General features: G+C 35.7%; 1 protein-coding gene across 1 annotated transcript; it reads right to left on the bottom strand.

The window, feature by feature from the left end:
- Window positions 1-5,788: 5,788 nt before the first annotated feature.
- LOC134657886 (cytochrome c oxidase subunit 5B, mitochondrial-like) lies at window positions 5,789-12,284 on the bottom strand. The gene is made up of 4 exons (XM_063513462.1): window positions 12,130-12,284; window positions 9,684-9,857; window positions 7,504-7,547; window positions 5,789-6,008 (listed from the first exon to the last, which is right to left on the bottom strand). Exons 1-4 carry the CDS (start codon window positions 12,215-12,217, stop codon window positions 5,946-5,948), a joined length of 369 nt encoding a protein of 122 aa, XP_063369532.1. The 5' UTR covers window positions 12,218-12,284; the 3' UTR covers window positions 5,789-5,945.
- Between the last annotated feature and the right edge of the window lie 190 nt (window positions 12,285-12,474).

Genomic DNA, 12,474 nt, shown 5'->3' with positions numbered 1-12,474 from the left:
ATCTGTTGCAAGATAAAGTCCGTCAACCAAATCTTGTCAGTAGTAAAAGGCGGCAAATTTGAAAAATCGCGGGTTAGCAACACTGTGTTCAAATAATTCCAAAACGCGTGTTATCAGTGTTTTATCTGTGGAATGTGGATCGTCAATGACAGCCGTCACCTTATTTGTTTTCATTTGGTTTTCATTCTGAATCGTTTCTGTTTCAAGAGATATTTCTGCTATCACCATTAAATACCAATACATTAAATAAGAATAAGCAAAGCTAAGGGGCCTACAATGTACAATCATGCTCGTTGATGGTAAACATTACTAAAAATGGAGGTTATGACAAGTACTGGAAGAACTCTTTCGAACTTTTAAGATTATGTTCAGTTTTTTTGTTTTAGGGTTAAAAGGCATAAATAAAATGAAAACGTATGCCTAAATCTATCCAACAAGACCATAAATTGTGTCCTGGAAACCGTCCATAGGCCCACATGTCTAATATTTTCAGCAATCAGTTGTGACTATTTACAAAGGTAAACCTTTTAAACAGTATTAAGAGCCTTGATTATATCGCCGTTCTTTCGCAATATCTACCTAATCCATACATGTTTGTTGCAGGATTAAATCTTGCCCAATATAAGGCGTTCGTAGTAGAAAGTATCTCTTCAGACAATACTTACCTATGGCGGTTTATATACGTGTACAACGCAACCAAGTCGAAAAGTGCCCCTTATCTTATTTACCTTTAAATTAAATAAACACCCAAATATCAGTTGTTTTATTTTTAATATGTATATTGTACAATATATACCAATCAAAAAAATTACACAGGTATGTCATATTCATTCAGAACAGTACACTAATTTACATTAACAAGTGGCATATTATATTGTAAATAACAAATATATGCACTATCTAATTATCTGCATTTTGATATGATTTTATTTTAGTATAGGGAGTTGTTTTTGATATCTTCAAATTTGTTCATCATTTTGATTAACATTGTTTTAACATCGCTTTTAAATTGTCCGTCCATGTTTCAATTTTTTTCAATAAACCGCGAGTGACAATTTGAATTGACGTACGCAGGGCGCGCTCAGCGGAAAAAAAATCTTATGGTTCGATGTACATTGCTGCTTTTCTTAGCGCAATACTGCTCTTTGAGTGTTGCCCTACTTTAGTTTGCTTTACATTGCTACTGACAAGATTTGGTTGACGGACTATAAATATTAATTCTATTATATATAGCGGCTATATTTTACGGTTTTACAACTAAACAAAATGGAAAAATAGCTACAGCAAGTATGATGCCTTAGATAAATGACAGTTAAACTCGATCAGCTGATGCTTTTCAGCCATCTTGGCCCAAACTAAACTGCGAAATCACCGAGAAGTTTGCGAGTGTGGGTCATACGTCAACGTCGCGATATGTTCGCTCGGCGAAGTCGCGCCGCGATTCACGCACAATAGTCTGGAGGGGGCTTGTATAGGGCCCTCCACACTCGTGCGCGAATCGCGGCGCGAAGCCGCGAACGCGAGTGTGGAGTCGATTTCGCAGATCTGCTACACTGTAAAAATCTTTCGGGTTCCTTTCCTCGTGAGCACCGTGAATATTATTGATGGAAATTTAATGCAAAATTATAGACATTCAAGAGCGGCTCTCAAAAACGAAACAAGATACCTATCGAAAAACTCGACTGTATAAAACTTGTAGCAAATTTAATCAGCTTTCATTTTGTATAATGATCATGTCACAACGACGCATAGTTTCTAAGATATTATAAGCAAAAAACCGAAAAATGGAACCTTCAAATCAAACCTCTCTACCCCCGCTCAAGGGCTACGGCCGGGGACTTTTGATATTTTCACCTCCTAACGAGTCCAAACAAAGTTACTAAGTTTAAATGTCTCCCAAGCATTTCCCTCTATACCTTTTCGTTGCCTGACCTAAATGTAGTCAATGATATGATGGGTGCTGATGCTGATGGGGCGGCTACAGGGTCTGAGCCTAGGGCGGCAAAGACTGCAAATCCGCCACTGCTCGCAATAGTTATTTACGATACAAGTGCGGAAAAGAGGAAATTCGAAACGAGTGGCGATAAATTAAAACACGACCGAAGGGAGTGTTTTAAATCGACACGAGTTGCGAATTACCTATTCGCACGTGTATCGTACAACGTTTTACAGTACATATGGCCCTTTAAACTTTTGACATACACACGAAAAGTGCTATTTTACGCACTAGTGCGGGAAAATGGGGCCATATGTACTGTAATATTTATTTTTATTCTGTATTAAAATAACAAGATTGTTTAAAAGTACTTACCTATTCTGATTATAGTATTATAAAATAGCTTGGGTACAGTGACAGCTGTCATCTCAATGCATTTTTTAAAGGTCATAAATTGTATGGAGATAACAGCTGTCACCATACCCAAGCTATGTGAGAAGTACTTCCTTCTTCAAAATGTCACTAAATGGCAGTTTCTTTTATACATACAAGACGGTTTCCTATATTGATGAAAATGATAGAAGTACCCGTCGCCACAAACTCCGGAATCCGAAATGATGAATAATATGAATATGAATACCTAATTTTGTGCTTGTCCGTAAAAATAACATGAATAGGTACTGAGTGCCTCAAAAATAGTAACATGGTATAAAATACGGAACCCTAAAAAGGGGTGAGTTAAGGATAAAGGCCAGAGCACACCAGCTGCTTGCGCGCTAAAATGTTGGAACCGTGCACGCACACGTCACGCATGCGGTGTGCCGTCTCTCATAAGGGTCCGTATATTACAAAGTGTACGTGCTCGTTTAAGCACACGCATCCAGTGTGCATAGGCCTTAACGCTGCTCCTGTTTAGTTACTATTTTGAGACACCCTGTATAATATTTAACTGTCAAAATAAACGCCTAAGTAGATGTAGTCCATACATGTTAGTGATTGTTGAGAATTGTGATAGTCTAGTACAGTTAGCAACGATTATGTTATTTGGGTTAAGTATTCAAATAGGGAATATTACGCGAAACTCTGCGTAGAGGGCGCCACTTCCACAGTCCATCACAATCTGATGGTCTACTGACTACCGCAAACGAGACAGTCGAAATGCTGTTATCTAACCTCTCTATCATTTGCCATCAGTTGCATATTCGAGCGATAAAGAGGCAGATAGCTGAGTTTCGATTTTCGCGTTTCCCGGTAGGCCCTTGATGTATCAATGTCATATTTTATTGTCTGTGAAAACTTGTAAAAAATCAGTTTATTAAGAAACAGTATGTATGTATAAGTTACTCTATGGTTTACGTATGTTTACGATGGGTTAGTGCTGCACTCTGGCGGCAGAACATTGCAGTAATACCCCCTATTGACATAGATTTCGGTGTACCTACCAGTTTGGTATCAATTTTAATTATACAGTCGGCTGCAGATTATTTCATACTTACCAATCGTCGTCGTCGATTTGAAATAACCAAAGCTGAACCAGAAACTATTATTTACTAGTTACTGGTTTGGTTATTATCAACAATTACTGGTAATCTGGTACACCAAAGTCTTTGAGCGATATGATAGAAGATTTGTAACTAAAATACTGGGATTAGGTTAACAAAACAAATTAACAAAATATACGTAAATAACTATGTATGTGAATCGAAAGTTCAGTTTTTCTGTGTATAACTTGAAATATTAACTTTAAAATTATATTGTAGAGTTAAATATTAAAATGCTAAGCTCTCAGTTTTGTATTCTCGCATCAAAATGGATTAGGATCCAACTACTTGTAGTATTTTCCGGATCTGAACCCGGATCCAACGGATCTTACGTAAAATTATGATCTGTAGTTAAATATTTTGTTGTGCATTTTAAGAATGGTTTCTACTCTACAAAGTATTTTTTAATTTCACATTGTTGGTGAAAGTACAGTTAGATTTAAAAATGAAATGAATAATAGTAGAACTTACTAAATAAATTATGTTGTGGCGTTTTGTACAAAAAGGTACCATAGCGAGATGGTCGCTTACTATTAGCGATGCTATATTACAATGTTTCCAAGTCCCTTTTTGTATGAACTGACACAAAATACTTTAAAATGTATGTATGCCGCTTTACTATAAAAAACTTTTCTAGCAATAACTTATTTTAGTGAACCTAAGGCCTAATACCAAAATATTTATGTTGTAAATTATTAACTTCTTGCCTTTTTGTTGACTATATTTTCCGTCAAATGTATTAATTTATATTTATTACGCCTAAAATAATGAAGTTCAAATGAATAAGTGTCCTATAAATAAATCATATTTAGCTAATGTGAATGATTGGAGTTTTATTTTTGTTTCTACACTACATCCTAATGCAAATTAACTGGACTTGCACAATAGTTTTCAGGGTAAGACTCCGCTGTCCGTCCGTCTGTCACCAGGCTGTATCTCACGAACCGTGATAGCTAGACAGCTGAAATTTTCACTGATGATGTATTTCTGATGCCGCTATAACAACAAATACTAAAAACAGAATAAAATAAAGATTTAAGTGGGGCTCCCATACAACAAACGTGATTTTTGACCGAAGTTAAGCAACGTCGGGCGGGGTCAGTACTTGGATGGGTGACCATTTTTTTGCTTGTTTTGCTCTATTTTTTGTTGATGGTGCGGAACCCTCCGTGCGCGAGTCCGACTCGCACTTGGCCGGTTTTTATTGTAACACCTAGAGCCATCCAGTGGCGAATAGATTAACCAAAGTAGTTTTTGATAAGTCTACCATAGATGTCGGAAAAAGGTAAAACCAAGATCTAACACTTTACCGCAAACTTAAGGCAGGTTTCGGCTTGGATAACGCTAGAGACCTGAAATTTTTAGTATACCATGTAGTTAGTAGACTTATCAAATACACCAATTTTTACTAGGCTAACTATTATACTTTAGATTTTATAAATACCTTAATTTTCACTGTCCGAACCATATGAAATTCGTGTCATAGAAAATACAGACTACTTCCTGAAGACCTAGAAGGCTTAAATTTGGCATGTAGAGATAGGTCTGTATGCGAACACATAATTTCATTAATTGCCTTACAATATCATATAGAAACTACTAGAGTTCTCTAGCGGGAAGTAGATTAACTATAGTCGTTCCACTACTCGATGGCAGATGGCGTTAGCAACCATTTCAAAAATCACATCCTGAATATGGTAGAACTGTTTCATCTCTATTTATGGAATATTGTAATGAATTAATATTTATTTTAATAAAAATCCATATACATGTTGGTAATACACATAAGTCGGACTAGGCCAAAGGTATGGTATGGTGCAATCTTTTCGAGCGGTGGCGCCATACTTTTGGCCCACTGTCGAGTAGATGGCGTAAATTTTCGACATTTAACAAATTGACACATATCAGTGAAAGAATAAAGATCAAAGTCAAATGACAACTAACAGTTTTTATCTTCTGTCGAAAGATGGCAGTAAAAGTACTGTGGCTACGTGATCGGAAAGTCTTGTGCTGTTGAGATAAGACTTTCCGGTCGGTGCTACATCTATTGTCAAGTAGCAGTACTGATAGTTCCGCTACTCGATGCTAGATATAGACACTGAAATTAATAGTCTAACTGATGTATGGAGTGAGCACTCTTGTCTTACTATATTTCTCTATGGTATTATATTCTTTGCACTCTATTCTCTTTGGTTCAACAAATGAAATGACAAAATATCATAACAGTCAAACGTTTATTTAACCACTAATCTAAACCCAAATTACATTTGTGTACACATCAACTCAAGGCAGTCCACAATAAAACGCGAAGTATGCTTATAATTATTTAATGTTTATTTCTGATTTATTGACAACTATTGCACCTCTAAATTTTTGCGTATGGCAACACCAGGAACCAAAGATAACAAAAATGCGTAGAGATATGCGCGCTTATTGCAGTGTGGTAGCTACGTAAAACTAAATTGCGTTTAGAGGGGCGTTTTCTCGATAAGTTTGTACCAGTGTCCGCACTCGCAGCGGCGGGGCTGGCCCTGAAAAATGAAAAAAGACCCATCAGTTAGAAAATACAAAATAATGTAAAGTATGGACATTAACCTTATTATAGGTATTCATAAAACTTTACAAGCCTTATTCTTACAAATACCTACATAAGACCTGACAGATAAAGACAAACGATTAGAGATGCCACGAATATTCGGCAACTATTCGGTATTCGGCCTATTCGGCCACTTTGCCGAATATTCGGTATTCGGCCGAATGTTGCCTACTTAAAAAGAAAAATTGCACAATAAAATTAACCAAAAAATATGTAGGTATATTTAGAATGTGTTCTTGGAAAGTTGTTAAATACGAAGACCCTTTTTGAGCATTTGTTGATAAATAACACTTTATTTTTATCATGAGTCTGTTTTGTTTGACTTTATTCATTAATGCTGTTCAACAAAAATATATCTTAGCTAACGTCATCTAACGTTGAGCTTTGTAAAGCTTTGGATTCCTCCGAAAACGGTGCCGTCATATGACGGCCGTCATATAGCGGCAGCAAAAGACGGCCGTCTTTACGGTGGCGACATGTGGAAAGTACCACGGCGTCATAACACACCGTCATCCACTAAGGTCAAAGCGGCAAATTTGAAAAATGTAGGCGCGATGGGATAACGTCCCATAGAAAATTTGAATTTCGCGCCTTTTCCTACTGACAAGATTTGCTTGATCATCTATAATTTACTTGGAGGACGAAAAATATCATCAGAAGAGGAAAATAATCGTAGTACGGAATCATTTATTCAAATCTCGTGTCATTTATTCAAAATGGCGTCACCGCTATCTAATAAAACGTTCACGAAACTATCGACAAGGTCATGACGGCCGTCATCTTACGTTACGTTGACAATCAACGTAACGTAACGCCGTCTAGGAAACCGCGCCATCTTGTTTACATAGACAACGTTCTAGTGACGTCAGTCAACGCTATATAGCGGCCGTAATATGACGGCACCGTTTTCGGAGGAATCCAAAGCTTTAGCGATAATTTTTCATAATAATTGTGATTAAAAATGTTCGCATGGCATGCCGAATATTCGGTATTCGGCCGAGAGAGGGGCCGAATATTCGGTATTCGGCCAAAACCACTATTCGGGGCATCTCTACAAACGATTATTAACTAATAGGGTATTTATACTTTATACTACATTTAAAATAAATTATTTCACACCATGCATGAATTAAAGCATAAATTCTCAATTGAATTGAGTTTAACCACTTTACGAGTTGGGAAGAAAACTAACAAAATAGATACAGTCAGCAGCAGAAGTTGCTAAGCGGGCGAGGTGTTCAAAATTACCTTGACGCGCTCTTATTCTCTTAACAATAAAGTCGCGTCAAGATTATTTTGGACACCTCGTCCGCTTAGCAACTATTGCTGCTGACTGTACCTGGCCTGGGATCTAATATAACGCCGGTATCTAAATGCCACTTTAGGCAATTTTTGCATATCTCGTCGTCTTTTTGGTAGATAGTATTTACCTTATGTATCCAAAGCCAGCTAATAGCTGTGGAGTGTTCTTCGCCTGAAACAACATAAAAAAAACAATAAGTATAATAATAAGTAATAACCTAATTATTACCTTAACAAGAAATCGCAAGTTGAAGTCTTTGTTTGCGATTTTTTGTCGAAATTATGATTCCTCTGCCTGCAATACGACCACATCTCAAAACTGTACGATTTTTTGAGATTAGACCTTAATAAAAAAAATGAAAAATATCCTTTAAAGCCTTTTGTGCCCATGTCGCCGTATTGAAGGCACCTAACGATAAATAAAAGAAGTAATGCTTAGACTCAAATTGTGCATTGTGCAATGTTCTAATAGCAATACTTTTATCAGACCAATGTAGACTTTATTCCTTTGCAATAAGGTATATAACTTGTCAGTATGGATGATGAATGGTTTAAGGAAAACTCAACAATGTAGCAGTTTTCCTTAAGAACATTAAAGGCTGGCGTCCACTAGACTCGCCGAGGCGAATCGAATCGAATCGCAATAATTCGCCTCCTATATTTTCTAATGCAACTGCGTCCATTGACGCGCTCTTCGTCAATGGACGCAGTTGCATTAGAAATATAGGAGGCTAATTATTTGCGTTTCGATTCGATTCGCCTTGGCGAGTCTAGTGGACGCCAGCCTTAAATAATCAGTAAAAAAAACATAAGCATAAATGCGAAATACATTATATACCATATCCAAGGATACCTAGAACTGATAATCCTTACATGATATTGAAAATATTGAAATCTAATGTGCCAAATGCCATACTCATGCCAAATTAGTACCAGAGAGGCAATAATCTGTGAGCGCTTTAGCTCAGGAACTTAAAACTTTGCTAGGTATTGTGTAGAAGGTGGTAAGAGTAGAACTACACCGTATATTTTACGCAGGATAGGTTTGAATGTTTAATCTTGTATCATGACTGGCTGGTGGATTTAAACATAATGTCCGTGTCACAACACTATTAATTACTTTTAAGAAAAATAAAAAATAAAAAAATAAATTTATAAAAATTAACTTTGCCATTCAGTTTCCTTAAATGTACTTTTTCTACTCCAGCACTTAAATGTGTCAATTAAATGACTGACAGTGATATCTAAAGCAATGTCATTTGAATGATTTGTCTATAGGCTCATAAGATGACTGCTAGCAGTCATCTTATGAGTATAATACAACTGCTTTATTTTTTTTAAAGATACAAGTTCCGATCATCTTGATTGAAAGAGGTATGTTTTCATTTACAATAATAACTCTTTTTTTTTTTAAACAATAACTCAATTTTTTTTAAATAATAACTCTTTTTTTTTTATAATAACTCTTTTTTTTGCTGCAGCTGTCATAGAAAAAGTAATGTATGCAACAGCTCATAATTGGTTCTTACAATTCTCGGGTCTTTTTTTACAAAACTCGACTACGTCTCGTTTTGTAACTTCGACCCTTGAATTTTAAGAACCCTTATTATATCACTGTTGCATAAACTACTATAGTAATACCCCAAAGTTAAAGGAGTTTTAAAAAACACTGTATAATATAGGTGTTTGATTCTTACATAGGAGTTCAGTTAGAGATGCACCGGATATCCGGTTACTATCCGGTATACGGCCTATCCGGCCCTTATTTTAGTATCCGGCCGGATACCGGATAGTGACCTACTATCCGGCCGGATACCGGATAGTAAAATTAACACATTTTGGGGTAAAAAATGGAATCTAAAAACAGTCACGGTCATAATCGAATCAGTTTATTCTTTTAAAAGTGATAAAACTCGTTACGGTCCTAGAAATGTGTCCGCGCGATCGTTCACTACGAAACAGGTCGAAACCTGCACGACGAGCACCTGCATAACTCAAAATATAGGTATAGTTCCGCCGGCCGAATATCCGGCGGCCGGATACCGGATATTCGGTCAGTGTCCAGGCCGGATATCCGGTATCCGGCCAAACAACTATCCGTTGCATCTCTAAGTTCAGTTACTTACATAATAAAATAAATAAAAATAAAAAAGCCTTTTTATTTCTGGGTAACAAAACTTAATCTTGGGTTTTAACTTAATTTTATCTATATCAAGAATCCTCCTAAGAGGTGTAGGCCTCTCCAATTTTATTCGGTCTTGGGCCTCCCAGATCCAGTAGGCCTCGCTATTTTTATTATGTTACTTACATATGCATCCAACAATCCGGGCGTCGAAACAGGACGGCACCAGGGTGGGGTTGGCCTTGGTACCGGCAGCCTTCTTGAGGACCTTCATGTTGAACGGGTCATCGTCTCCGGACTGGATGGCGAGGAGCTCCTTCCTCTCCAGCCCGGTGGCGTGCTCCAGGGGATCCGGCATCACTGGTTGAGATATAGGTTCGAATTTAAACTGTTGTGAGACATAAGGTTTATTCGGGTAATTCCGGAAATCTGGTAATCCCGAAAATCATTGTAAAGTCACTCATATACCGTTGTAGTAAGAGTCAGCTTTCGGAATTATCCGCCACTTTCATTCATTCGGAAATACCCGAATACACCTTAGTAACAATGAATAATTTTACGGTTAAGTCACTAAGCACTAGCTAGTCGTAGTCAGTAGTGTACGCGATACACGGCCGTCGTGAATGCTGCTCGCACTGTTAGTGCTTCAGAAAGGAGACCTAGGCTCCCCGAAACATGTCGCGCGAGCATATGACTTAAAACAAGTGAGTCTAAACCGTAAAATTATTCAACCTATTATTTACCTATTTTTCTAGGTTGATATGGGAACTATTGTTTATTATATTAGCATTAGAAAATAATAATATTGGTAATTCTTATCTTTAACCCAAGTTGGATGCAAAAGGCTGTCGTCAAAAAGGGAATATCTGGATTAGGGAGAGACAGGGTGTCTATTCAAAAACCTTGTTTTGATTTAAAGTATAATTTAAACATATAATTTTTCATCACACCAACTGGTAAAGGCTCTCTTGATTGTTCAAAAACTGAAAGCAAAGTTGCATTTTATTCACATGTGAGGCAAAGTAATCAAATACAAATTTTGAGTTGTTTTCATGTTTGCTGGTAGAATTGACATTTCAATGATGATTTTGAATGATAAATATTTAATAACATTCATTTGGATTTGATTTTGTTTGATATCTTACAGTTAATATTTTCTTCAGGTTGGTATGGTGAAAAATTTTGTGTTTCACTCGGGGGCAAATTTTGTTTGCAAATACAAAAACTTTGCCCCCTTGTAAAACAAATAACTTCAAACAAACGAAATCATCCCAATTTGCTGTCCAACAAAGTTCAAATTAAAAATAGGAAAATTGTATGGTGGGTCTCACAACGTTATCAGTTGGTCCATAAAGTCAAGTTAATTGTATAGTAGTACTAGAAACCTAGTGTAAGTTTAAATAAAAAAAAGTCATGATTGATTTTGATTACAGAGGTCATGTTTGAAGGTCATCAATGTTAAAACCAAAGTTTGTGTTTAAACCATTGTTGTTATTTATTTAAATACTTCTGAAATCATGACCTAATTAGGAATGCTAGGTGTGCTTGTTTAGTAGTGAATAAAGAAGCTTTATAAAAACAGCAATCATTACCATTAGCCACTGATATTAATACAATAAGAAAATTCAATGTTACTTAAAGTTTAGTTTCATTTCTATTAAATAATTATACTTTATAGTTCGTTTTTTTAGCATTAGAAATAAGGTAAACAATCTTGACGTGTCTTTTTATTGAAAAACACATTTTAAAAATAAATAATGGCAAATATGTAACAATTATGAATCAAATACAATCATTTATATTCTTCTGCTTTCATAAGTAATAGGTTACTGATTTTTAAAAAGCGTTTTTCAATTAAAAGACATGTCAAGATCGCTTACCTTCTTTCTAATGCTAAAAAAAACAAACTATAGTTTTAGCTTGAAATTGTGTGTTCTTATATATTGGTGACATGTATTTATTGCATAAATACATATACTACTACTATGCTTTATTTATTATTATATAAAATATAAGCATATTTGGTTAATTTGGTGATAAGTTTATGGGCCTAAACTATAAAATGTAACATAACCTAACCTTCTATAGGTGAGAAAATAGCTTGTATGGGTAGCAAACATACTTTTTTTATATTAACATATAGTTCAGGATAATTGTTCATAAAGAACACGTAAATATTGTCAATGGATTATGTACTATCCGCTCCGGTTTGATTTGCTGAGCAGGGATTTGCCTTTATAAGGACCTGCATAGATAAATAAAGATAATATCCTTATGAGATAAGAGTATAACACATGTAACCTACAAAACTGATTTAAATTAAAACTACACACATATACACAGGCTGAATGCAAAACAAATAAATTTAATTTTAATAGTTTAAAATATATATTTTTTAGGAAAAAACAATTACAGGAAAATCAATACGTGAAAGATTGACAACGGCGGAATAGCTTTGTATATATTAAAGAGTAGTTCTTTATCAATTAAAAAAATTATGGACCCTTTGGACATTTCGAAAATAATACTTTCCATGGGGTTTTGTCATATTTTTAGGGTGATTTTGACATTACGTAACTCAATTTTGACAAGTGAGGTTGGGGCTCATACAGAACATTTAGAATGTACTTACTTTTGTCGGCATATCCGCGACGAGCGGAGTTCAAGAGAACACCTTTAAGCGCATTTCCGCGAATAATTTGTCTACACAGAGAAGCCATTTTGCTATTTCCACTAGACCGCTTCGCACGATGGCAAGTGGAAGAAAATTTTTTACGTGCTTAATAGTGCTGCCAAAAACCGGTTATTGACTTTTACCGGTAAAGTTCGGTTTTATATGTTCTTGTATTTTTATTGGTAGCGTTCTATTTAATTAGATGTTTTTTCTAAACTAGGACTGTAAGTTTGTTTAAAAAATATAATCTCTTTTCTTTCCGAATAAAAAAGCTTCATAGATCGGCATTATTTTTATTATACC

This window comes from Cydia amplana, chromosome 21, assembly GCF_948474715.1.
Source record: "Cydia amplana chromosome 21, ilCydAmpl1.1, whole genome shotgun sequence".
Lineage (NCBI taxonomy): Eukaryota > Metazoa > Arthropoda > Insecta > Lepidoptera > Tortricidae > Cydia > Cydia amplana.
The sequence above is the reverse complement of the archived record's forward strand: the minus strand, read 5'-3'. Positions and strand labels throughout refer to the sequence as shown.

What these genes read in the sequence shown, in the direction of transcription:
- LOC134657886 (XM_063513462.1), bottom strand. Translation starts at nt 12,217, where the DNA reads ATGGCTTCTCTGTGTAGACAAATTATTCGCGGAAATGCGCTTAAAGGT. An exon ending in TCGCGGATATGCCGACAAAA is followed by an intron (nt 9,858 to 12,129) that starts GTAAGTACATTC and finishes TATCTCAACCAG; the next exon opens with TGATGCCGGATCCCCTGGAG. An exon ending in CCGGATTGTTGGATGCATAT is followed by an intron (nt 7,548 to 9,683) that starts GTAAGTAACATA and finishes ATGTTGTTTCAG; the next exon opens with GCGAAGAACACTCCACAGCT.